The sequence below is a fragment of the Eptesicus fuscus genome, chromosome 12 (assembly GCF_027574615.1).
Source record: "Eptesicus fuscus isolate TK198812 chromosome 12, DD_ASM_mEF_20220401, whole genome shotgun sequence".
Lineage (NCBI taxonomy): Eukaryota > Metazoa > Chordata > Mammalia > Chiroptera > Vespertilionidae > Eptesicus > Eptesicus fuscus.
In genome coordinates this window covers 81,682,078-81,709,753 of record NC_072484.1, presented here as the reverse complement: position 1 = coordinate 81,709,753, position 27,676 = coordinate 81,682,078, and the positions used below count along the sequence as shown (strand labels likewise).

Below are 27,676 nucleotides of genomic sequence, written 5' to 3'. Positions count from 1 at the left end.
CCTCGGGCACACCCTGCTCTGCGGGCGCCCCCCCACACACACACACACAGAAGGGGCTATTCCTGCCCCCGCTAGGGCTAAGCTCTTTGAGCGCACACACATGCGTTTCTCCCTCTAAGCTCCCGCTCTCCACCCTGTTCAGAAGGGTAGGCGCACACTGGACCTCCACTTCTTCAACTCCTCCTAGCTCTCTTCCCCTTACGTGCGTGACCCGCGTATGCAAATTAATTCTGCCTCCCTCCGCCTCAGTTTCCCCCTCCAGATGATTGGATTACTGGAACCCACCCCGTGGCTGGGTTCCAACCACAAGGGAAGACCTCAAGGTGTCATTGGCACCTGCTTCAGCCCTGGGCGGGGCCAAACTCCGCCCCTGGTCCTGGGCGCGCCTGGCCCCACCCTTCACGCCAGACCTTCCATAAAGAGCTGCTGGGCCTTCGCGGGACCATTCTGCTGGAGACTGAGCAGCGACACGGTCGCAAGTGCGAGCGCGGACCTCTCAGCAGCCTTGCCCGGGACTGGGTTCGAGAAGCTGGATCCCGGGGAAGGAAGCCCTGGGAGGAACGTACTGGGAGGAGCGGCATTCCGGACACCCCCCCCCCCCCCACTCCGATCTCTTCACCTGGAGGAGCAGGTGGAGGGAAACCCCCGAGCATCCCGCAGTCCATCCCGCAGCTCCGAGCGCCCAGGGAGGAAGCACAGAACGCCCCGGCCGCTCCAGAGGCCCATCCAAGGGCCCCACTGTCGTGAGTGGACCGAGGAGACAAGGACCGGCCACCCAGAGCCTTCTGGCGGCGGAGCCCCGTCCCTTCCAGGGGCGGCGGGTGCTCCTTGGATGTCTGGGGCCCATCAGCGGGGCCCGGCCCGGGCCCACGGGGCACCTCAGAGGCCTGCAGAAGGCCGCCTGGCAGCCTCTCTGGACAGGCACCTGGGGGCACCCCAGGGCAGAGGGGCTGTGAGTCAGAGAGGGGAGCGCCCGCCTTCCCACAAGGTCAACCCCCCGCTGGGGGCCAAGGGCCAGGAGGAGCCCTCTGCTGGGATCCCCCAGAGACCTCGCCCGGCCTTCGCCAGGGAGAACAGCCCAGCGACTCTCTGCCCACAAGGACCCGGGGGAAGGCTGTCCTCCCGTGGCGTCCAGAAGGGGAAGGAAAGAGAGCGCCGAAGCTTCCAGAAGTCCGAGCCTCCGTCGGAGGGGGCTGCACACAACCCCGAGAAGAAGCGAAAGCGCACACACTCGAGGGACAGCCAATCCCACCCACAGGGGCAGCGTCTACAAGGCTCAGACGCACGAGAGGGGCCAGGGGGGCTGCTGCCCAAGGTGAGGGGGAAGGTGGGGAACAGCCCCAAGGCGCCAGAAGGGAAAGGCAAAGCTCCTCACTGGGCAAGGAAGCCAGCGGGCCCCCCGCCTGAGCTGGAGGGGGCGGTGGCGGCGGAGGAGCAGCAGTTAGACCCGCCCACCATGTCCTTCGAGGCCTACCTCACCTATGACCAGCCTCCCGCCAGCAAGAAGAGGAAGAGCGGGAAGACTCCAGCCACCGCGCTTCAAGCAAAGAGTCTTGGCAAAGAGGACTCCACAGGCGCCAAGGCAGAGGCAGGCGAGTCCCAGAAGCCGCCCCCACCTGGGGCAGCCGGGGCCCCGCGCCCAGTGGAGCCCCCGGACCCCACCGCGTGTCCCGCCTTGCCAGTCCTCGGGCCGTGCCAGCCCAGTGAGCCCCCACTGGCTGCCTTTCCATGGACGTCCTCCTTCCAACCGAGGCCAAGGGCCCTGCCTTCACCTCGCCCAGAGGAAGGAGCTGGGCTGATGGGAATCAGGCTGAGCTCCAGGACGCAGGTGTTCTCTGGGCCCAAGAGGGCCAGGCGCAGCAGAATGCTCGCCTTGCTCCAGGACTGCGTCCAGACCCTGCAAAACAGCGTCTGCTTGCTCTCTCGAGCCAGAGGAGTCCCGTGTTCTCTTCTGGAACCGGTTCTGGAGAGGGAGGCGCCTGAGCAGCTCCCTCGCCTGGAGGATCGCCATGGAGCACTAGCTGCACCAACAGATCCCTTGGGGAAGGAGCATTGTCAGCGCGCCTTGGGGAAAGACACGCGGGAAGAACCCAAGTCAGTGCGGGAGCCCCGAGAGCAGGAGGTGGCAGAACAGGTCCTGCAGATCAGCGCCAACCGGCCCAAGGACCCGCCCGCAAAGGTGGCTTTTTCTGACACACCAGGAGCGGCAGCTGTCCAGGACAAAGTCCTGCTGGCCCCATCTCCCACAGCAGGCAGCCCTGATGCTCCCTCCGACCCTGCCAGCGGCCACAGCGCTCACCCCCATGCCTGGGAAGCAGGTGCTCAGCAGCCACAAGAAGCCTGTGAAGAAGATGGCACCGCTGATGGCCAAGTCCATCAGAGATTACAAGAACAGGTTCTCCCGACGATGAACCCAGGGCTTGCCCCGCACATGACATTGGGAAGGAGGCCTGCCAGCACAGTGCGGGAGCGGTCCTTCCGCGGGAGACCAGCTTCTTGGGCTTTGCGGACACCGTGGGACGGGACTCCTGCAGTTTTCCAGTGTTGCACCTGTGCACCTTCCTGCCAGCGCCGTCGGGAGGGTGCTTCTCCCCAGGCATGCACATACCACACACAGAGAAGGGTCTGGACCCATAGAGGACAAGGTTCAGCTTTAGTGTCTCTGCGTGGTGGCAATGTGGGGGACTTCTTGATTTCCTGTGTTTGTTACCTAGCATTTGCTTGCACTGGATTTCTGAGTCTGTAACTAATCGTGCATCATGTGAACTGCATGGTATACTGTTAAGAATAATGCTCAGTCATCACTGTCAGGAATTCTGAGATCTGATCAAGTCCGAGATTCGCTGTATCTTTCAAACCCTCTGCGAGAAGGGAAACACACACTGCTCAACTCAATAAATGATATTAAGCCAAATGACGCCTGTTGTTTCTAAGTGTTGTGCCTGGGAATCCGTGGAACACAGCCCCTGCCTCCCGCATGGACAGTATGTGTGCATAAGCGTTTCTATACTGGCATCCGGAAGGCTCTGGGAGAAGGAATGGATAGGCACGATGGTTCAAGAGTGGATGCACATACGTCAAATATAAACAAATACAAGCTCTTTGATAGAGCAATTTCAATGATAGGATTTTTAACCTCCAGATATAACCGGGTGTGTGTGTATGTGTGTGCTTGTGTGTGTGTGTGTGTGTGTGTGTGTGTGTGTGTGTGTGTTTATTACTGCACACACTTGATTGTGCCATTTTAAGCCACTTTTCCTCAAGGACATTTGCCTGCTTCTCTGGGGCTAAGATGCTGAGTAGTGTGCATCTGAGGAACTCACCCCGGCCAGTGTGCTCTGTGTTTGGAGAATAAGCCCACACACACAAGGGTCACGGGTTTGATTCCCATCAAAGGCATGTACCTGGGTTACAGGTTCAAACCTGAGCCCAGTAGGGGCACAGCATATGCGGGAGGCAGTCGCCAATCAATCTCTCTTCTATATATATATATCTATCTTTTTTTTTGGAGCGAGAGCATTTCACCCACCCTCTCTCCCTTCCACTCTTTCTAAAAATCAATGGGGATAAAATATCTTCGGGTGAGGATTAACATGAAAAGAAATAAAGAAAAAACAACCGGCAAGGAGGTACAGGTACAAATATTGGAGCCCAGGACCCAGCAAGTAGGAGAAGCCTGTAGGGGATCATAGGTAAAATCTGTGAAGATCTCAGTCCTAGGAATAAACACAAAAGAGAAGCTGGCCTGCTCAGTTTCCCATTCTCTGTGGGACCCAGGAAAGAAAAAAAATAAAAATCTTTTTCTGAAGTTGGATTGAGATGCAGCCCCCTGCAGGCACAGGGCAGAGACACACCCAAATCCCCTCTACAGGAAGGTAGCATCGCCCTTCATCTCCAATTAGGTCTAGAAACAAATGCTCAACTACACTGCCCTGAACAGTCAAAAACAACAACGACACAATGAGAAACATCAGTCATAATAACCATCAAACATCAGATATTGGAACTCTCAGACACAGACTTTAAAAGAACTCTTTTAACCAAAACCATTCCAATAGCATGTATTTGGAACATGTTTAACAAAACTGGCCTAAGGCTTTTTGGTGGTCTGCATTGTGTCCCCTTCCCCAACGTACACATGGAAGCCCTAACCCTGACTACTTGAGAATGGGACTGTACTTGGAGATAGGACTTTCAGGAGCCGATTTACCTGAAATGACCCGGTTAGGTTGGACCTTATCCAAGAGGACTGGTGGTCCTTATAAGGAGAGGACCTTTGGACACACAAAGAGATACCAGGGATGGTCTTCCATACAGGAAAGACCATATATATGATGAACCACACAACAAGAAGGCGGCGATTTGCGAGCCAAGGAGAGAAGCCTTGGCAGAAACCGAAGCTGCTGACACCCGGAGCTTGGACTTCTAGCTTCCAGAACTGTGAGAAAATACATTTCTGTTGTTTAAGCAACTCCGTCGGGTACTTTGTTAGGCAGCGCTAGCAAGTTAATACCGCCGCTCTGCTGAAAACGACAGAAATACAGCTAAGAAAAATTAAAGAAGATAGAACGTTTATGACTGGGAAAATCAATATTGTTAGGATGTTAATCCTCCTACAAATTGACCTATAGATTCCATGGGATCGCAATAAAAGGTCATCAGGTCTCTTAAATAAACTGAACATCTGATTACAAATTTTATGTGAAAAATCATAATAACCAAGATAGCTTTGAAAAAGTGCTAAATCAGAGGATATACACTATCAATTTTCAGGGCTTAACCTAAAGCCACAGTAATTAAGGTAGTTTGATTTCGGCATGTAGACAGACAAATATATCCATGGGACAGAATAGAGAATTCAGAAAGAGGCCCACAAATATGTGGTTATGAGTTGTGGGAACGTAGCGTAGTTATTTTACTAATTGTGTTCGATACAGATCCTTTCCTCAAAACTGAGTTATGACTCTGAGTAATCATGCAGTGTTACAAGGGCCAATGGGGCCTTCTGAGAATATGAGAAACTCAGGAATTCTCAGATTTCCTCGAGCCTAACACTTGGGGGATCCTTCAAACCCAGAATGACAGGGGAAATACAGACTGCTAGGTGAGTAACGTTAAGACAGCGGGAAATCTGAGGGCCAAACTCCAAAGGCCTGCCTAGAGAATGGTTCAAGGGACCAAACAACCTCACGGAGAAACAAATCCAGGCGGAGCAACCCCGGAGCCTCCCTGATTTGCCCAATGGGTCAGAGCAGGTTCATTCCAGGGCATCGAGCCATCATCTCATTAGTTCTTCTCTAGTCGAAGACCTGGAGTCAGTGTGGACACTGGGGAGGCGTTCTTGGGGGGCAGTCATCACAAAGTGCATGAAACTGCGTCCTTCTAGGGTGAAGGGAAGTGCCCACAAGCGCATGGGCGTGGCCCTAACCGGTTTGGCCTAGTGGGTAGAGCTTAGGCCTGCGGACGCGAGGATCCGGGTTCGATTCCGCTCCAGGGAATGGACCGTGGTTGCGGCCACGCCCCCAGTGGGGGGCGGAGGGGCGAGGGCAGCTATTTCTCTCTCATCAATGTTTCTCACTATCCTTCTCCCTTTCTCTCTGTAAAAAAGTCAACGAACATAACTTTTTTTAAAAAAAAAAAAGAACACTGGAGTGTCTAGGGCTGATCTGAGTCAGGCCCGACTGCTGTTGTTCAGGTGATGGGAGCACAAGGTCATTCAGCCATTCCCTCCAGAGGAACTGATGGAGGCCTCGGGCACACCCTGCTCTGCGGGCGCCCCCCCCCCCCACACACACACACACAGAAGGGGCTATTCCTGCCCCCGCTAGGGCTAAGCTCTTTGAGCGCACACACATGCGTTTCTCCCTCTAAGCTCCCGCTCTCCACCCTGTTCAGAAGGGTAGGCGCACACTGGACCTCCACTTCTTCAACTCCTCCTAGCTCTCTTCCCCTTACGTGCGTGACCCGCGTATGCAAATTAATTCTGCCTCCCTCCGCCTCAGTTTCCCCCTCCAGATGATTGGATTACTGGAACCCACCCCGTGGCTGGGTTCCAACCACAAGGGAAGACCTCAAGGTGTCATTGGCACCTGCTTCAGCCCTGGGCGGGGCCAAACTCCGCCCCTGGTCCTGGGCGCGCCTGGCCCCACCCTTCACGCCAGACCTTCCATAAAGAGCTGCTGGGCCTTCGCGGGACCATTCTGCTGGAGACTGAGCAGCGACACGGTCGCAAGTGCGAGCGCGGACCTCTCAGCAGCCTTGCCCGGGACTGGGTTCGAGAAGCTGGATCCCGGGGAAGGAAGCCCTGGGAGGAACGTACTGGGAGGAGCGGCATTCCGGACACCCCCCCCCCCCCCACTCCGATCTCTTCACCTGGAGGAGCAGGTGGAGGGAAACCCCCGAGCATCCCGCAGTCCATCCCGCAGCTCCGAGCGCCCAGGGAGGAAGCACAGAACGCCCCGGCCGCTCCAGAGGCCCATCCAAGGGCCCCACTGTCGTGAGTGGACCGAGGAGACAAGGACCGGCCACCCAGAGCCTTCTGGCGGCGGAGCCCCGTCCCTTCCAGGGGCGGCGGGTGCTCCTTGGATGTCTGGGGCCCATCAGCGGGGCCCGGCCCGGGCCCACGGGGCACCTCAGAGGCCTGCAGAAGGCCGCCTGGCAGCCTCTCTGGACAGGCACCTGGGGGCACCCCAGGGCAGAGGGGCTGTGAGTCAGAGAGGGGAGCGCCCGCCTTCCCACAAGGTCAACCCCCCGCTGGGGGCCAAGGGCCAGGAGGAGCCCTCTGCTGGGATCCCCCAGAGACCTCGCCCGGCCTTCGCCAGGGAGAACAGCCCAGCGACTCTCTGCCCACAAGGACCCGGGGGAAGGCTGTCCTCCCGTGGCGTCCAGAAGGGGAAGGAAAGAGAGCGCCGAAGCTTCCAGAAGTCCGAGCCTCCGTCGGAGGGGGCTGCACACAACCCCGAGAAGAAGCGAAAGCGCACACACTCGAGGGACAGCCAATCCCACCCACAGGGGCAGCGTCTACAAGGCTCAGACGCACGAGAGGGGCCAGGGGGGCTGCTGCCCAAGGTGAGGGGGAAGGTGGGGAACAGCCCCAAGGCGCCAGAAGGGAAAGGCAAAGCTCCTCACTGGGCAAGGAAGCCAGCGGGCCCCCCGCCTGAGCTGGAGGGGGCGGTGGCGGCGGAGGAGCAGCAGTTAGACCCGCCCACCATGTCCTTCGAGGCCTACCTCACCTATGACCAGCCTCCCGCCAGCAAGAAGAGGAAGAGCGGGAAGACTCCGGCCACCGCGCTTCAAGCAAAGAGTCTTGGCAAAGAGGACTCCACAGGCGCCAAGGCAGAGGCAGGCGAGTCCCAGAAGCCGCCCCCACCTGGGGCAGCCGGGGCCCCGCGCCCAGTGGAGCCCCCGGACCCCACCGCGTGTCCCGCCTTGCCAGTCCTCGGGCCGTGCCAGCCCAGTGAGCCCCCACTGGCTGCCTTTCCATGGACGTCCTCCTTCCAACCGAGGCCAAGGGCCCTGCCTTCACCTCGCCCAGAGGAAGGAGCTGGGCTGATGGGAATCAGGCTGAGCTCCAGGACGCAGGTGTTCTCTGGGCCCAAGAGGGCCAGGCGCAGCAGAATGCTCGCCTTGCTCCAGGACTGCGTCCAGACCCTGCAAAACAGCGTCTGCTTGCTCTCTCGAGCCAGAGGAGTCCCGTGTTCTCTTCTGGAACCGGTTCTGGAGAGGGAGGCGCCTGAGCAGCTCCCTCGCCTGGAGGATCGCCATGGAGCACTAGCTGCACCAACAGATCCCTTGGGGAAGGAGCATTGTCAGCGCGCCTTGGGGAAAGACACGCGGGAAGAACCCAAGTCAGTGCGGGAGCCCCGAGAGCAGGAGGTGGCAGAACAGGTCCTGCAGATCAGCGCCAACCGGCCCAAGGACCCGCCCGCAAAGGTGGCTTTTTCTGACACACCAGGAGCGGCAGCTGTCCAGGACAAAGTCCTGCTGGCCCCATCTCCCACAGCAGGCAGCCCTGATGCTCCCTCCGACCCTGCCAGCGGCCACAGCGCTCACCCCATGCCTGGGAAGCAGGTGCTCAGCAGCCACAAGAAGCCTGTGAAGAAGATGGCACCGCTGATGGCCAAGTCCATCAGAGATTACAAGAACAGGTTCTCCCGACGATGAACCCAGGGCTTGCCCCGCACATGACATTGGGAAGGAGGCCTGCCAGCACAGTGCGGGAGCGGTCCTTCCGCGGGAGACCAGCTTCTTTGGCTTTGCGGACACCGTGGGACGGGACTCCTGCAGTTTTCCAGTGTTGCACCTGTGCACCTTCCTGCCAGCGCCGTCGGGAGGGTGCTTCTCCCCAGGCATGCACATACCACACACAGAGAAGGGTCTGGACCCATAGAGGACAAGGTTCAGCTTTAGTGTCTCTGCGTGGTGGCAATGTGGGGGACTTCTTGATTTCCTGTGTTTGTTACCTAGCATTTGCTTGCACTGGATTTCTGAGTCTGTAACTAATCGTGCATCATGTGAACTGCATGGTATACTGTTAAGAATAATGCTCAGTCATCACTGTCAGGAATTCTGAGATCTGATCAAGTCCGAGATTCGCTGTATCTTTCAAACCCTCTGCGAGAAGGGAAACACACACTGCTCAACTCAATAAATGATATTAAGCCAAATGACGCCTGTTGTTTCTAAGTGTTGTGCCTGGGAATCCGTGGAACACAGCCCCTGCCTCCCGCATGGACAGTATGTGTGCATAAGCGTTTCTATACTGGCATCCGGAAGGCTCTGGGAGAAGGAATGGATAGGCACGATGGTTCAAGAGTGGATGCACATACGTCAAATATAAACAAATACAAGCTCTTTGATAGAGCAATTTCAATGATAGGATTTTTAACCTCCAGATATAACCGGGTGTGTGTGTATGTGTGTGCTTGTGTGTGTGTGTGTGTGTGTGTGTGTGTGTGTGTGTGTGTGTGTTTATTACTGCACACACTTGATTGTGCCATTTTAAGCCACTTTTCCTCAAGGACATTTGCCTGCTTCTCTGGGGCTAAGATGCTGAGTAGTGTGCATCTGAGGAACTCACCCCGGCCAGTGTGCTCTGTGTTTGGAGAATAAGCCCACACACACAAGGGTCACGGGTTTGATTCCCATCAAAGGCATGTACCTGGGTTACAGGTTCAAACCTGAGCCCAGTAGGGGCACAGCATATGCGGGAGGCAGTCGCCAATCAATCTCTCTTCTATATATATATATCTATCTTTTTTTTTGGAGCGAGAGCATTTCACCCACCCTCTCTCCCTTCCACTCTTTCTAAAAATCAATGGGGATAAAATATCTTCGGGTGAGGATTAACATGAAAAGAAATAAAGAAAAAACAACCGGCAAGGAGGTACAGGTACAAATATTGGAGCCCAGGACCCAGCAAGTAGGAGAAGCCTGTAGGGGATCATGGGTAAAATCTGTGAAGATCTCAGTCCTAGGAATAAACACAAAAGAGAAGCTGGCCTGCTCAGTTTCCCATTCTCTGTGGGACCCAGGAAAGAAAAAAAATAAAAATCTTTTTCTGAAGTTGGATTGAGATGCAGCCCCCTGCAGGCACAGGGCAGAGACACACCCAAATCCCCTCTACAGGAAGGTAGCATCGCCCTTCATCTCCAATTAGGTCTAGAAACAAATGCTCAACTACACTGCCCTGAACAGTCAAAAACAACAACGACACAATGAGAAACATCAGTCATAATAACCATCAAACATCAGATATTGGAACTCTCAGACACAGACTTTAAAAGAACTCTTTTAACCAAAACCATTCCAATAGCATGTATTTGGAACATGTTTAACAAAACTGGCCTAAGGCTTTTTGGTGGTCTGCATTGTGTCCCCTTCCCCAACGTACACATGGAAGCCCTAACCCTGACTACTTGAGAATGGGACTGTACTTGGAGATAGGACTTTCAGGAGCCGATTTACCTGAAATGACCCGGTTAGGTTGGACCTTATCCAAGAGGACTGGTGGTCCTTATAAGGAGAGGACCTTTGGACACACAAAGAGATACCAGGGATGGTCTTCCATACAGGAAAGACCATATATATGACGAACCACACAACAAGAAGGCGGCGATTTGCGAGCCAAGGAGAGAAGCCTTGGCAGAAACCGAAGCTGCTGACACCCGGAGCTTGGACTTCTAGCTTCCAGAACTGTGAGAAAATACATTTCTGTTGTTTAAGCAACTCCGTCGGGTACTTTGTTAGGCAGCGCTAGCAAGTTAATACCGCCGCTCTGCTGAAAACGACAGAAATACAGCTAAGAAAAATTAAAGAAGATAGAACGTTTATGACTGGGAAAATCAATATTGTTAGGATGTTAATCCTCCTACAAATTGACCTATAGATTCCATGGGATCGCAATAAAAGGTCATCAGGTCTCTTAAATAAACTGAACATCTGATTACAAATTTTATGTGAAAAATCATAATAACCAAGATAGCTTTGAAAAAGTGCTAAATCAGAGGATATACACTATCAATTTTCAGGGCTTAACCTAAAGCCACAGTAATTAAGGTAGTTTGATTTCGGCATGTAGACAGACAAATATATCCATGGGACAGAATAGAGAATTCAGAAAGAGGCCCACAAATATGTGGTTATGAGTTGTGGGAACGTAGCGTAGTTATTTTACTAATTGTGTTCGATACAGATCCTTTCCTCAAAACTGAGTTATGACTCTGAGTAATCATGCAGTGTTACAAGGGCCAATGGGGCCTTCTGAGAATATGAGAAACTCAGGAATTCTCAGATTTCCTCGAGCCTAACACTTGGGGGATCCTTCAAACCCAGAATGACAGGGGAAATACAGACTGCTAGGTGAGTAACGTTAAGACAGCGGGAAATCTGAGGGCCAAACTCCAAAGGCCTGCCTAGAGAATGGTTCAAGGGACCAAACAACCTCACGGAGAAACAAATCCAGGCGGAGCAACCCCGGAGCCTCCCTGATTTGCCCAATGGGTCAGAGCAGGTTCATTCCAGGGCATCGAGCCATCATCTCATTAGTTCTTCTCTAGTCGAAGACCTGGAGTCAGTGTGGACACTGGGGAGGCGTTCTTGGGGGGCAGTCATCACAAAGTGCATGAAACTGCGTCCTTCTAGGGTGAAGGGAAGTGCCCACAAGCGCATGGGCGTGGCCCTAACCGGTTTGGCCTAGTGGGTAGAGCTTAGGCCTGCGGACGCAAGGATCCGGGTTCGATTCCGCTCCAGGGAATGGACCGTGGTTGCGGCCACGCCCCCAGTGGGGGGCGGAGGGGCGAGGGCAGCTATTTCTCTCTCATCAATGTTTCTCACTATCCTTCTCCCTTTCTCTCTGTAAAAAAGTCAACGAACATAACTTTTTTTAAAAAAAAAAAAGAACACTGGAGTGTCTAGGGCTGATCTGAGTCAGGCCCGACTGCTGTTGTTCAGGTGATGGGAGCACAAGGTCATTCAGCCATTCCCTCCAGAGGAACTGATGGAGGCCTCGGGCACACCCTGCTCTGCGGGCGCCCCCCCACACACACACAGAAGGGGCTATTCCTGCCCCCGCTAGGGCTAAGCTCTTTGAGCGCACACACATGCGTTTCTCCCTCTAAGCTCCCGCTCTCCACCCTGTTCAGAAGGGTAGGCGCACACTGGACCTCCACTTCTTCAACTCCTCCTAGCTCTCTTCCCCTTACGTGCGTGACCCGCGTATGCAAATTAATTCTGCCTCCCTCCGCCTCAGTTTCCCCCTCCAGATGATTGGATTACTGGAACCCACCCCGTGGCTGGGTTCCAACCACAAGGGAAGACCTCAAGGTGTCATTGGCACCTGCTTCAGCCCTGGGCGGGGCCAAACTCCGCCCCTGGTCCTGGGCGCGCCTGGCCCCACCCTTCACGCCAGACCTTCCATAAAGAGCTGCTGGGCCTTCGCGGGACCATTCTGCTGGAGACTGAGCAGCGACACGGTCGCAAGTGCGAGCGCGGACCTCTCAGCAGCCTTGCCCGGGACTGGGTTCGAGAAGCTGGATCCCGGGGAAGGAAGCCCTGGGAGGAACGTACTGGGAGGAGCGGCATTCCGGACACCCCCCCCACACACCCACACTCCGATCTCTTCACCTGGAGGAGCAGGTGGAGGGAAACCCCCGAGCATCCCGCAGTCCATCCCGCAGCTCCGAGCGCCCAGGGAGGAAGCACAGAACGCCCCGGCCGCTCCAGAGGCCCATCCAAGGGCCCCACTGTCGTGAGTGGACCGAGGAGACAAGGACCGGCCACCCAGAGCCTTCTGGCGGCGGAGCCCCGTCCCTTCCAGGGGCGGCGGGTGCTCCTTGGATGTCTGGGGCCCATCAGCGGGGCCCGGCCCGGGCCCACGGGGCACCTCAGAGGCCTGCAGAAGGCCGCCTGGCAGCCTCTCTGGACAGGCACCTGGGGGCACCCCAGGGCAGAGGGGCTGTGAGTCAGAGAGGGGAGCGCCCGCCTTCCCACAAGGTCAACCCCCCGCTGGGGGCCAAGGGCCAGGAGGAGCCCTCTGCTGGGATCCCCCAGAGACCTCGCCCGGCCTTCGCCAGGGAGAACAGCCCAGCGACTCTCTGCCCACAAGGACCCGGGGGAAGGCTGTCCTCCCGTGGCGTCCAGAAGGGGAAGGAAAGAGAGCGCCGAAGCTTCCAGAAGTCCGAGCCTCCGTCGGAGGGGGCTGCACACAACCCCGAGAAGAAGCGAAAGCGCACACACTCGAGGGACAGCCAATCCCACCCACAGGGGCAGCGTCTACAAGGCTCAGACGCACGAGAGGGGCCAGGGGGGCTGCTGCCCAAGGTGAGGGGGAAGGTGGGGAACAGCCCCAAGGCGCCAGAAGGGAAAGGCAAAGCTCCTCACTGGGCAAGGAAGCCAGCGGGCCCCCCGCCTGAGCTGGAGGGGGCGGTGGCGGCGGAGGAGCAGCAGTTAGACCCGCCCACCATGTCCTTCGAGGCCTACCTCACCTATGACCAGCCTCCCGCCAGCAAGAAGAGGAAGAGCGGGAAGACTCCGGCCACCGCGCTTCAAGCAAAGAGTCTTGGCAAAGAGGACTCCACAGGCGCCAAGGCAGAGGCAGGCGAGTCCCAGAAGCCGCCCCCACCTGGGGCAGCCGGGGCCCCGCGCCCAGTGGAGCCCCCGGACCCCACCGCGTGTCCCGCCTTGCCAGTCCTCGGGCCGTGCCAGCCCAGTGAGCCCCCACTGGCTGCCTTTCCATGGACGTCCTCCTTCCAACCGAGGCCAAGGGCCCTGCCTTCACCTCGCCCAGAGGAAGGAGCTGGGCTGATGGGAATCAGGCTGAGCTCCAGGACGCAGGTGTTCTCTGGGCCCAAGAGGGCCAGGCGCAGCAGAATGCTCGCCTTGCTCCAGGACTGCGTCCAGACCCTGCAAAACAGCGTCTGCTTGCTCTCTCGAGCCAGAGGAGTCCCGTGTTCTCTTCTGGAACCGGTTCTGGAGAGGGAGGCGCCTGAGCAGCTCCCTCGCCTGGAGGATCGCCATGGAGCACTAGCTGCACCAACAGATCCCTTGGGGAAGGAGCATTGTCAGCGCGCCTTGGGGAAAGACACGCGGGAAGAACCCAAGTCAGTGCGGGAGCCCCGAGAGCAGGAGGTGGCAGAACAGGTCCTGCAGATCAGCGCCAACCGGCCCAAGGACCCGCCCGCAAAGGTGGCTTTTTCTGACACACCAGGAGCGGCAGCTGTCCGGGACAAAGTCCTGCTGGCCCCATCTCCCACAGCAGGCAGCCCTGATGCTCCCTCCGACCCTGCCAGCGGCCACAGCGCTCACCCCATGCCTGGGAAGCAGGTGCTCAGCAGCCACAAGAAGCCTGTGAAGAAGATGGCACCGCTGATGGCCAAGTCCATCAGAGATTACAAGAACAGGTTCTCCCGACGATGAACCCAGGGCTTGCCCCGCACATGACATTGGGAAGGAGGCCTGCCAGCACAGGGCGGGAGCGGTCCTTCCGCGGGAGACCAGCTTCTTGGGCTTTGCGGACACCGTGGGACGGGACTCCTGCAGTTTTCCAGTGTTGCACCTGTGCACCTTCCTGCCAGCGCCGTCGGGAGGGTGCTTCTCCCCAGGCATGCACATACCACACACAGAGAAGGGTCTGGACCCATAGAGGACAAGGTTCAGCTTTAGTGTCTCTGCGTGGTGGCAATGTGGGGGACTTCTTGATTTCCTGTGTTTGTTACCTAGCATTTGCTTGCACTGGATTTCTGAGTCTGTAACTAATCGTGCATCATGTGAACTGCATGGTATACTGTTAAGAATAATGCTCAGTCATCACTGTCAGGAATTCTGAGATCTGATCAAGTCCGAGATTCGCTGTATCTTTCAAACCCTCTGCGAGAAGGGAAACACACACTGCTCAACTCAATAAATGATATTAAGCCAAATGACGCCTGTTGTTTCTAAGTGTTGTGCCTGGGAATCCGTGGAACACAGCCCCTGCCTCCCGCATGGACAGTATGTGTGCATATGCGTTTCTATACTGGCATCCGGAAGGCTCTGGGAGAAGGAATGGATAGGCACGATGGTTCAAGAGTGGATGCACATACGTCAAATATACACAAATACAAGCTCTTTGATAGAGCAATTTCAATGATAGGATTTTTATCCTCCAGATATAACCGGGTGTGTGTGTATGTGTGTGCGCGTGCGTGTGTGTGTGTTTGTTTGTGTGAGTGCTTGCGCTCCTGCGTGTTTGTGTGTTGTGTGTGTGTGTATGTGTGTGTGTTTATTACTGCACACACTTGATTGTGCCATGTTAAGCCACTTTTCTTCAAGGACATTTGCCTGCTTCTCTGGGGCTAAGATGCTGAGTAGTGTGCATCTGACAACTTCACCCTGGCCAGTGTGCTCAGTTTATGGAGAATAATCCCACACACCCAAGGGTCACAGGTTTGATTCCCATCAAAGGCATGTACCTGGGTTACAGGTTCAAACCTGAGCCCAGTAGTGGCAGGGCAAATGGGGGAGGCAGTCCCCAATCAATCTCTCTATATATATATATCTATCTTTTTTTTTTTGGAGCGAGAGCATTTCACCCACCCTCTCTCCCTTCCACTCTTTCTCAAAATCAGTGGGGATAAAATATCTTTGGGTGAGGATTAACATAAAAAGAAATAAAGGAAAAATCAAACATCAAGGAGGTACAGGTACAGATATTTGAGCCCGGGACCCAGCAAGGAAGGGAAGCCTGTAGGGGACCATAGGTAAAATCTGTGAAGTTCTCAATCCTAGGAATAAACACAGAAGAGAAGCTCAGTTTTCCATTCTCTGTGTGGCCCAGAAAAGAAAAAAAAAATCTCTTTTTGAAGTTGGATTGAGATGCAGCCCCCTGCAGGCACAGGGCAGAGACACACCCAAATCCCCTCTACAGGAAGGTAGCATCGCCCTTCATCTCCAATTAGGTCTAGAAACAAATGATCAACTACACTGCCCTGAACAGTCAAAAACAACAACGACACAATGAGAAACATCAGTCATAATAACCATCAAACATCAGATATTGGAACTCTCAGACACAGACTTTAAAAGAACTCTTTTAACCAAAACCATTCCAATAGCATGTATTTGGAACATGTTTAACAAAACTGGCCTAAGGCTTTTTGGTGGTCTGCATTGTGTCCCCTTCCCCAACGTACACATGGAAGCCCTAACCCTGACTACTTGAGAATGGGACTGTATTTGGAGATAGGACTTTCAGGAGCCGATTTACCTGAAATGACCCGGTTAGGTTGGGCCCTTATCCAAGAGGACTGGTGGTCCTTATAAGGAGAGGACCTTTGGACACACAAAGATATACCAGGGATGGTCTTAAATACAGGAAAGACCATATGATGGACAACACAATAAGAAGGCGTCTCTTTGCAAGCCAAGGAGAGAAGCCTTAGCAGAAACCAAACTTACTGACACCTGGAGCTTGGACCTCTAACTTTCAGAACTGTGAGAAAATACATTTCTGTTGTTTAAGCCACTCCATTGGGTATTTTGTTACAGCAGCCCTAGCAAGCTAATACAACCGCTCAGTTGAAAATGACAGAAATATAGCTAAGAGAAATTAAAGAAGATACAACGTTTACGATTGGGAAAATTAATATTGTTAAGATGTTAATTCTCCTACAAATTGACCTATACATTCCATGGGATCGTATGAAAATCTCAACGGGACTTTTTAAATAAAGTGAATATCTGAGTACAAATTTTATGTTGAAAAATTACAATAACCAAGATAGCATTGAAATACAGCTAAATCAGAGGATTTACGCTATCAGTTTTCAAGGCTTCACCTAAAGCCACAGTAATTAAGGTATTTTGATGTTGGCATGTAGACAGACAAATATATCCATGGAACAGAATAGAGAATTCAGAAATAGGCCCACAAATATATGGTAATTTGATTTCTTTTACAAAGTTGGCTATGTACGTCAAATTTTTAATAAGATGCTAGAGCCCTAGCCAATTTGACTCAGTTGATAGAGTGTTGGCCCTACAGAGTAATGGATCCCAGGTTCTATTTGGTGATGGGTTAGATACCTTGGTTGCCAGCTACATCTCTAGCTCTAGTTGGGGTGTATGTGGGAGGCCACCATTCAATATGTTTCTCTCACATTGATGCTTTTCTCTGTCTCTCCCCCTCTAATCATTCTAGACATTAATGGAAAAATATATTTAAGTGAGGATTAACAAAATAAAAATAAAAAGATGCTTTAGCAACTAGATTCCTGCAGAATGAAGCTTAACCCCATCTCACATCAAACACACAAATTAATTGATGATAGCAGTCCTAAATTTCTATGTACCTAATAACATGCATCACAATAAACAAAGCAAAAATTGACAGAAGCAAAAGGAGAAATTGGCAAAAATAATACAATCACAGTGAGAGATTTTAATATGACTTCCTCAGTTATTGATAGAACAAGAAAAAAATCTGTGAGATATAAAAGATTTGAACAACACAATTTAAAACTTAACCATTCATTGAGCCATAAAACAATTTTTAACAAATGTCAATGGTTTGAAGTCACTTAGAATATTACTGTATGAGTACAATGAAATTATTTTAAATATATTTTTATTGATTTCAGAAAGGAAGGGAGGATAGAGAAAGAAACATCACTGATGAGAATCATTGATTGGCTGCCTCCTGCTCACCCCCTGCTGGGGAAGGGGCCTGAAACCCAGGCATGAGCCCTGACTGGTAATCCAATGGAATCAGACCATGACCTCCTGGTTAATAGATGCTCAACCACTGAGTCACAGCGGCTGGGCTATGATATTAAACTAGAAAACAGTGTCAAAAAGATAACAATAGACTTCCTTTATGTAAGTAATACACTTCTAAATACTTATGGGTAAGAGAAAAATCCTAACAGAAATTAGAAAATATTTGGAATTGAAGGAAACATTTTAAAATTTAAATGCTACAAATTAAAATGTGGGAAGCAGGCAAATTATTTCCCTCTAAAATGATTGAAGGGAAGTTTAAATCCTTTGCTGAAGTTGTTAGAAGAGAAAAAAGGTTAAAACATTAATGAGGAAAGCAACCATCTTAAGAAATTAGAAAAAGAATAATAAAATAAACCCAAGGAAATAGTAGGATGGAAAAATTAATTTTAAGAGTGCAAAAGTGAAATAGAAATCAAATTTCTCATAGACAGGATCAACAAAGCAAATGTTGCTTCTTTGAAAAGATTTACAAAATTTATAAACCACTGGCAAGACTGATGAGGATAATAAAGAGAGAAGGCACAGATAACCAATGTCAAGAATAAAAATGGAAGATGGTTACAGATCCTGTATATATTTGTACAAAAATAACGAGGTATTATGAACAATTATACCAATATAATTGAAAGTTTATATGAAATGGACAAATTCCAAGAAAACACAACATACCAAACTGACACCAAAATAAATTTTAAAATATAAATAGTCCTATGAAATGAACTTGAATATATTGACTGGTTTTGGTGCTGGTTTTGTCACATTTTTCTGTTTCTTATGACTGCTAGTAAATTATTTATTGAATACCAGTCTTTGTGAAAGTCTGGATTTTATTATCTTCTTTTTAAGTGTGTTGATTTTGTTTTGGCATGTAGTTTAGTTATTTGCAGCTAAGTCTGATCCTTTCAAGGCTTATTTTTAAGTTTTATTAGGAAAGCTACATCTAAAGTAATCTTTATTCTAGGGCTAGTTCTGCATACTCTTAATGCATAGCCTTGCCCAAATCTCTAAATGCTGTCCCACAAGATTTTTCCACTCAGGTTGTTTAGAATTCAAATGCCTTTCCATGTTATATGAGCACCAGTAGTTGTTGAGCCTATAGTAATTGGGCTTTCCTCAAGCTTCCTTCATTTTCACTGTATATGTGCACAGCTTAGTATTCAGCCTAAAACTCTGAATTGTGAAGCAATTTGTTTGCAACAGCTCCCTTCTCTCTGTTCCTCTTCCCTTCCAATTCTAACCACCTGAGTCTTCCCGAACTCTACTCTCCCTCTCATCTGCTGTGCTCTGCTATGATCGCCCTCATGTGGCGGAACCCATTAACTGCTACGGGGCAGAAGGCCTTCTCCCATGGTCACATTGTCCAATGTCTGAAAACAGATTATTCATATACTTAGTTCAGTTTTCTAGCTGCATAGAGCAGGAACACTAGTCAGGTACCAGCCACTCTATCACATTTGAAAGCAGAAGGCTATCTCGGTTTTTTAAAAGGTTTTCAAGAATTATCTGGGTAGTGAGATATATACCTTTTTTTTATTATTTAAAAATAGAGCCTGATGCCATTTTTACAAAAGGAGGAGAGAATGTTTGTTTTTAAATATATACGTATATTTTTATTGACTTCAGAGAGGAAGGGAGAGGGGGAGAGAGAGAGAAACATCAATGATGAGAGAGAATCATTGATTAGCTGCCTCCTGCACACAGCCCACTACTGGGGATGGAGACCAAAACCCAGGCATGTGCCCTGACTGGGGAATGGAACTGTGACTTCCTGGTTCATAGGTCCACGCTCAACCACTAAGCCACACCAGCTGGGCAAAAGAGAGATGTTTTTAACCCAAAACACCAAATATACAAATTCATATGTACATATTCTCATGTTTCAGTTAGTAGTTTAAAAAAGAAAGAAAGAAAGAAAGAAAGAAAGAAAGAAAGAAAGAAAGAAAGAAAGAAAGAAAAGAATAAGTCTGCAAGAGTAGCAATGTGACATTAGCAGTGTCCCTGGTTGTCTGATCAGTCTGCCTTTCTTGGCCCAGATACAGGAAGAATGTGGTTCAACAGCAGCCACAGTGTTTTAAAACAGGCCCACAAGACTGCACATGGCCAGTACTGAAGTGGTTAATCGTTCTTATGTAAGAGCAGAGCACTTAAAACATGAGTTACTTAAAATCCAGCTTAGCTTTATGGTGATTTAGAGTTTGTTTAATTAGTGTTTGGAACTGCACATTGTTTATAGCTATTGGTATTTCAATAGATGCTTAAATGTTTGAACATTTAAAGTTTAATAAGCCTTAGTTCTTTGAAGAAAAACATTGATGTAATTAAGTTTTCAATTACTCTGTTGTTGTTTTTTAGGAGACCATGCAATTAATAAAAGCTAAGACATTTAACAGCCCTCATTTAAAAACCTAGTCAACCACTTAATTAATTAGCTAATGCTTATAATAGACATTTTTAAATATAAAAGTCTCACATAAGCAGTCACAACTTTTGAAAAATACACACAATGACACATGAGAATAAATGAAAGTAACTTTGTTTCAGGATTATTTGAGTACACATGAATGCGTGGATCAATTATGGCTTTTCCAAAATCATTCTTACAAACAGTAATCATTCATATCAATTACTGTTTGTTTGTTTGTTTGTTGCTTTAGTTGTGTGGTCAAATTAAAAATACCGAAGCAATTGTTCCGCGGAGCTTCTTTGCCCTTAGCACATTCTAGAGGATCTTACATGCAAGTTGGAAAAGAATAAAGTGGCAGAGGTGTTTCGGATTTAATATAGTCTTATTTTAATTAAACATTAAATTTAAGGTGGAAGAGGAGAACATTTTCCATTCCCAGATCTTTGCACCCGAAGATCAGCGGTAGCATCAGTGTGACAAGGGAGCTGAGGAGAGACGCCCCACCCCAGAACTAGCGGATCAGAATCTGAATTTTCAAAAACACCCCAGGGTTTAGTGTGCACATTAACGACGGAGAAAGCTACAAAAGCAAGATGCCGTTTACTGGTCAGAAAAGAAACTTGCCCAGAGCCTACTTGGATGGAGGGCCGGAACCCACCAGGAACAATTCCTTTATACTTTCCGGGGATGGGCACTTCTTCGCGTTTGGGAGGCAGGCTCACCAAGAAAGGCAGAGGCAGATCCTAAAGAGCAAGACGCGGCACGCCGTTCCCTCTGCTACAGCGCCGCCCCCCTCCCCTGACCGAACCCTCCTTCAGGTGCGCTGGACGCCACCTCCTGGGGAGGGCGGGCGGCGGCGATGCGCTTCGTCCGTGGACCCGCCGCCCCTGAGACTGGTCTGTGCGGGACCGTCTCCGCTCTTGTCCCTAGAACGGCGGGGTCCCTGCGTGGATGGAATGATAGGGCTGAACCTCAACGACTGGGACTTCCTTAATCCCAGCCCCGTAAGGGACTAGGGACGCGGACCCGGCGGGAAACGCCCTTTCTCTCCGGGCAAACCGGGCGCGCGTTTTCGGGGGGGACCCGCAGTGACGAGAGGAAGAGCGGCCGCCCCGGGTCCCACAGCGCCGCCCCGCGGAAGCAGCTGGTGTCGCGGCCCAGCCCCGAGCGGTCTGCGATTTGCATACCCATCGTGCACCACGAAGCCGGTTCCCACGCGGGAGCTCCAGACCCGCGGGAACGTCCCACCGGCGCTGGGCACACTGCCCGCTACAAAGGCAGGGTCTCTCCGAGCGCCCGGCGGAGCGCGGACCCGCGGGCAAGCGGCAACCATAACTGAGCTGAGGGTGAGCGTGGTCCGAGGCATCCGGGCGGAGGCTGGTCGCTATACTCTGGTTTCTCTTCAGATCGCATAAATCTTTCGCCTTTTACTAAAGATTTCCGTGGAGAGGAACAATTGTGAGTTTTGACTCAATTTTTCGAGGCCTCGTTTTTACGAGGCTATTTTCCGGATGTTGAAAAATAGACCTAATTTTCAACGGCTTCTTTATCATGTTTAATCTTAAGGGTAGTGTCTTGTTTGTTTCTAGCAGAAGCCCTGTTAGTACTACATCCAAAGCAAGTACCTTATTGGAGGCTTCGGTTGCTAATCTCCAAACTTCCAGGTGTGCACCAGACCCAAGGCTCATGCTCCCTTCTCCTTCAGGTCTCGTGCAAACTTTTATTTTTGTTTATTGGTTTATTTGATATATTTTTTTATTGATTTCAGAGGGCAAAGGAGAGGGTTAGAGAGAGAGAAACATCCATGACGAGAGAGAATCATTGATTGACTGCCTCCTGCACGCCCCCTACTGGGGATCAGCCTGCAACCTAGGCATGTGCCCTGACCAGGAATTGAACCTGGGACCCTCCAGTCTGCCGGCTGATGCTCTAGCCACTGAGCCACACCGACGAGGGCTCATAGAAACGTTTAGGTCTGCACTCTCCATCCTGTATGAAACAGTCCCACTCCCACCACATCACCGTTTATTCTTTTAACGGGCTGTATTTATTTATTTTGTTTTTGTTTTTGTTAATCCTCACCTGAGGATATTTTCCCATTGAAATGGGCCAGGGCCCTTGACCATAATCGAACTCAAGACCCTTCAGTCCGAGGGCCAATGCTCTACCCACTGAGCCAAACTGGCTAGGGCTTACCTCGCTTTATTTTTCTTCAGAACGCAACCTACTTCCCGATTATAGGATGCATTCATTTGTCTGCTGTATGTTTCTCTTCCTAAAATGGAGGTCCCCTTCGGCAGGGACTTCACCTGACTTGTTCTCTGATGGATTCCATGACCCCAAATCGATGCCTGGCACATCAACACTCAGTGTGTATTTGTGCAACAAATGGACAAGTAGATTTATTTTCTAAACCATAAACACACACAAAAGAACAAGACTTTAAGGGGCAGAGAAAGAGAGGCTCATCAGGGAGGCCAAGAGGAGACTAGCATGAAAACCAAGAGAAGAGGCATTTCCTAAGGATAATTGACAGTACTGACGCTCCCATTTATGGATATCTCAAAACACCAGTGCCATGTCTTGTTTTGTTTACCTACTAGAACACAGGTCCGTTATAAAATATGATTCGGGAACAGCCAGATAGAAGAGATACATAGGGCAAGGCCAGAAAGGATGTCTATAAGAAACAAATAGTGGAACTGAGAAACGTCTGGTGAGCTTCACCATAAGAGAGGAGTTTTACAGTTCTTTCCGAAAGTGTAGAAAGGAAGTGGCATCAGAACTGTGTGTAGAAAACTACACCAGAGAATAAGGCTCTAGTTAAGATATGACTGAATCCTGCACCAAAAGTTAAATAAAATATAACCATAGTGTACCATATGGCTCAGCTCTGAATAATATTTGTATATTCAGATTACTATAAATACTGAATCTTTATTTAACCCCAAATTGTGACAGAACGATTTTGGGAGAATGGGAAAAGGTAAGTATGAGCTGATGGGAGAATAAGGGGAAAGAGGAAGAAGAAAACCAAATGCTCTGTTTTCCATAAAAGTGAGTAGATTAGCCCTAGCTGGTTTGGATAGAGCATTGGTCCTCAGACTGAAGAGTCCGGGTTTGGATTCTGGTCAAGGGCACGTACCTCGATTGCAGGCTGGCTCCCTGACCCTGGTCAGGGCGCGTGCAGGAGGCAACCAATTGATATGTCTCCCCCACATGGATGTTTCTCTCTCTTTCCTCCTTCCTCCCTCACCTTCCACTCTCTCTAAAACTCGTAGAAAAACTATCCTCAGGTGAGGATTAACAACAACAACCACAAAAAGACACTCATTATAGAAGTAGAATCAATAAAATTTGCTGATGTCTTCTTTATGTAGAGGACAGAGGGGCGGGACTAAGAGGAAGGAACAGCTAAGAATGACTCCCAGAATTCTGACTTGAGCAATTGGGTGGATGGTGTTTTCACATTCCCTGATGGAGAAAGACTGGAAAAGAAAGATACAGGTTTTAGCCCGGCTGGTGTGGCTCAGTGGTTGAATGTCAACCCATGAACCAGGAGATCATAGTTTGATACCAGGTCAGGGTACATACCTAGTTTCGGGCTCAATCCCCAGTAGAAGGGGGTGTGCAGGAGGCAGGCAGCCAACTGATGATTGTCTCTCATCATTGATGTTTTTATCTCTCTCTCCCTTTCCCATTCTCTCTCTGAAATCAATAAAGACATATATTTTTAAAAGGTACACGTTTTAGACAGAAAGGTTAAAAGTTAGGTATAGAATAAATTAAGATGCAGATACTTGAGATGCCCCACTAGATTTGTCAAGTAATCAGTTCATTCATTGTCCTGCCTGTATCTCATCTTTTAGGACACCACAGGGGTTTGGGGCTCAGCAACGAAGTCCAGTCTAGAGTCAAGCTGGGGGGTTGTTGGCATATAAACGGCATTAGAAGTCATGAGATGATTTCGGGAAATAATTTTCAAACCTGGATTGTGTGTGTACAGTGCAATTTTCAAGACCCCATCCCAGAGTATTTCCGATTCAGTAAGTCTCAGTGAGGTTCAGGAATCTGCTTTACTAAAAGCCAACCTAAAAGGTTCTGATGCAGGTGGTTCGAGCTCAGATTGGAATGGGCTTAAGCACAATTCAAAAATGAGGAAGCAGCCACAGAAACCCTTTCCCGCAGTGAGAGAGAAAGAGAGGTTGTTATTATTAGGGGAGTAGAGGGGTGGGGAGGCAATGTGAGGTCAAGCAGAAAGTTATATATTTTTTGTATTATTAGGGTTGTTGTTTTTTAAGGTAAGAGATATTACAGCAGTGTTTCATAACTTTGGCTACACATTGTAATTACCTGCTGACCTGCTGAGCTTTTTAAAAAATATATCAATGCACAGCCTCCATTCCAAACCAGTAAATCAGCATCTCTGGAGGTGGGGCCAAGATAGCAGTATATTTTTTACTTAAATTTCATTTATCCTCCGCCTACACCCCATGCATTGTTTTTACTTCCCCAGTGCCTGGCATAGAGTATGTCCTCAATTCGTGTTCCTTGTTGTAAAAAGTATTGCCGGCTGGTTAGCAGATGATACAGACAACGGGAAACCACTGCACACGTTGCAAAGTTTATGTAATCTTCGTGTGAAAAGGAGTACAGTCCGATTTCCTTACTTTCAAATGGGGGACCTGAATGAAGCCTGAAAGGGAAATTCCTCAAGTCCCTGGGCCTTGTAGTGGCGAATCAGAACCAGAATCTAGTATCCCAACTCTCAAGTCACACTGCCCTGCCTTTCAACAGTCTTCATTTCGACCACTCCCCAAACCCACTCACCTCTCAAAACTCAGATTCTCTAAGCAATACCTCCCCGCTCGACACCCCGTTTCTTCAGTCACTCATCGACCCTGCCTTCCCTTTCATCAAACCCTCTGACACTCTCAAACCCGCCTCGGTCCCAGACCCATCCTATCAGCATCATGAGACAACCTCAAGCCCAGCCCCCAGGACTTTACCAATAGGACCTAGAGGCCCTCTTCCCGCCCCGCCACTCGGTCACCATAGCAACCGGCGACACACACATCGGCCTGCAGCAACAAGGGGAGAGGAGTTCCTGGTACAGTTCTTTTTTGTATTTGCTCTCCTTACCGCTTCCCGTGCCTGATGCGTGACTTTTATGGTCTGGTAAGAAAGCTCCATCATTCACAGTGTTAGGCCCGAAGAGAAGGAGCCACTTGCTGATCAACGGGTAAGTAAATCCAAGCAAGACAGCTCGGAGAAATCTGACGCTTAACCCGCCTGCCCCTTACAGGATTGGCCAGAGCCTAGACAGGTCAGCCAATCACAGGGCAGAGAAGGATTCTTTATCATGCCAATCAATGTTAAAATTAACATGTCTAATTCGGAGTGTTTGCATGGCCCTGACCAATCAAGAGATCGAGAGGGGATGATTGACAGGGCTTGGGGCGTGTGTGTGTGTGTGTGTGTGTGTGTGTGTGTGTGTGTGTGTGTGTGTTTGCGCGAGCAATTGTTTTGGGTCTCTTCATTCAGTCTCTAAAATGCAAGTTAAGAGGACAAATATGTGATACCTTAATCAATAAAGAAATTTAAAAAAAATAAAATAAAATGCAAGTTAACTCAAGTTTATGTACCACAGAATTTGTCCTTGATTTTGGCAGTTGTTCAGGCTTTTGTGTTCCACTGCCTATGTTCTCAAGACTGTACTTATGACATCTCTTCTTCTCTAGGCCCCCCTTTCCCTCCCCATTAAGATCAAGGTTAAAAAGTTCCTGCTTTATTTTGCAATTGCTTGCACGTGGTCCATTTAGGCTGAAAAAAAAATCTGCTGTGGACTCATATTTTAAATCCGATTTAAAAATGGGCAGAGGACTTGAATACACATAGAAATGGCCAACAAGTACATGAAAAAGTATTCCATATCACTAATCATCAGGGAAATGCAAATGATAGCCACAATGAGATTTCACTCCACACCTTTTAGAATGGATATTACCAAAAAGACAAGAGAAAGCAAGTGTTGACAAGAATGTGCAGAAAAGGAACCCTTGTGCACTATTAGTGAGGATGTACCGTAAATTGGTTCAGCCACTGTGGAAGTTTCTAAAAAAAAAATAAAAATGGAACTATCATAAGATTCTTCATATATATATATATATTTTTTTTTTCAGAAGGAAGTGAAATCATTATATTTTGAAGAGATTTCTGCATCCCATGTTCATAGCAGCATTATTTATAATAGCTAAGACACAGAAACAACTTAACAGTCCAAATGGTTATAGAAATACATCTTTAAAGTTTGAAATAAAACAAAAACTCTCAACTTAGAATTCTATATTCAGTGAAAATATCGTTCAGAAATTAAGGTGATTTTGAAAGGGTGACTGCCAGGAGCTGGGAGGTCAGAAAGGAGGCTATGGAAGTAGTCTAGATCAGAAATAATAGGACAGGAACTAAGACTAAGGAAAAGACTCTAAGATGAGATCTTTGGAGATCACCTGACCACTGAGTTACTCTAAAGTTAGTTTTCTAGAACAGAGAACTTATCACACTACTGCCTACAAAATCCTGTGTGGTGGCCCAGACCCAGAGTATCCACACCCCTCATATGCCCTGCAATATCATCTTACCCTGTTTTAAAATTAGTTTTAATTAAAGCCAACATTTTTTCTAGTGTCAAGAGGTTTGATGAAAAAACAAAAGCAATATAATCATAAATATCTACACACCCAACATAGGAGTGCCTCAATATATAAAGCAACTAGATGCTTAGTGCACAAAATTCGTGCATGGGAGGGGGGTGTTGTCCCTCAGCCCAGCCTGCACCCTCTCCAATCAGGGATCCCTTGAGGGATGTCCAACCATCTGTTTAGGCCTGATCTCACTGGGACATCCCTCTCACAATCCAGGACTGCTGGCTCCAAACCACTCAACTGCCTCTGCCTGCTGGCCTGGTTGCCCATAACAGCCCTCCCTGCTGGCCTGATTGCCCCTAACCACTTCTGCCTGCCAGCCTGATCACCCCCTAGCCACTCCCCTGCCCTCCTGATTTATGCCTAACTGCTCCTCTGCCGGTTCGATTGCCTCTAACTGCCCGCGCCTGCTGGCCTGGTCACCCCTAACTGTCCTCCCCTGCAGGCCTGGTCTGCCCCAACTGCCCTTCTCTGCTGGCCTGGTCACCCCCAACTGCCCTCCTCTGCTGCCATCTTGTGGTGGCCATCTTGTGTCCACATGGGGGCAGCCATCTTTGACCACATGGGGGCAGCCATCTTGTGTCTTGGAGTGATGGTCAATTTGCATATTACTCTTTTATTAGATAGGATACATACACATATAATCCTTATATGTAATATTTTAAAATATTACATATATGGATTATGTGTGTGTGTGTGTGTGTGTGTGTGTGTGTGTGTGTGTGTGATAGAAATGCAAAAACACATGTGAATGATAAATATCAAAACCGGGACAGGGGCACCTCTGAGAATAAAGAAATGTAATCTGTGGGCCATTCTGGAGGATTTCATTACATTTATAAAGTTTTCTTTCTTTAAAAAATGTGAAGTAAATATGGCAAAATATTAAGATAGAATTGGAAGTTGGACATACCAATTTATTAATCTCTATATTTGTACACTTGAAAGATTTCATAATAAAACACACAATACATTCTACACTACTTCACTGCTGCTGCCATCATCATCCTGGCTGACTGCAGCAGTCCCTGGTTTCATTTCCTCGCTTTCTATCTTGTTCCACTACCACCATTCTCTATATAACAGTCAGAGTGATATGTTATTAATATAAGTCTGATCTCATCGTCCCCCTTCTCAATACCTTTCAATGGGTTTACATCACTCTAAAAATAAAAAATCAAACTTCTTATCACAGTCCACAGGCCCTGTTTTATTGTGCAATTTAGCCCTTATTTCCCCCCCCACCATCATTATTTATCTCCTCAAACTGATTTGTTTTCCTTTTGGAACTTCTTACTACCCCAATTTATAT

General features: G+C 49.5%; 1 protein-coding gene and 1 non-coding gene across 3 annotated transcripts in view; one reads left to right on the top strand and one right to left on the bottom strand.

Annotated features, from left to right (window-relative positions):
• The window catches only part of KATNAL2 (katanin catalytic subunit A1 like 2), a 119,715-nt gene extending 94,804 nt beyond the window's left edge, over positions 1–24,911 (bottom strand). For both annotated transcript variants that reach the window (XM_054724401.1, XM_054724402.1), the window contains exon 1: positions 24,803–24,911. In XM_054724401.1, the coding sequence (XP_054580376.1) occupies positions 24,803–24,856 (54 nt within the window). In that variant the 5' untranslated portion in view covers positions 24,857–24,911. The remainder of the gene's footprint in view (positions 1–24,802) is intronic.
• On the top strand, positions 21,047–21,162 carry LOC114230085 (U5 spliceosomal RNA). Its single transcript, XR_003615931.1, has one exon. It is a non-coding gene; the product is annotated as a U5 spliceosomal RNA (small nuclear RNA).
• Positions 24,912–27,676: the final 2,765 nt, after the last annotated feature.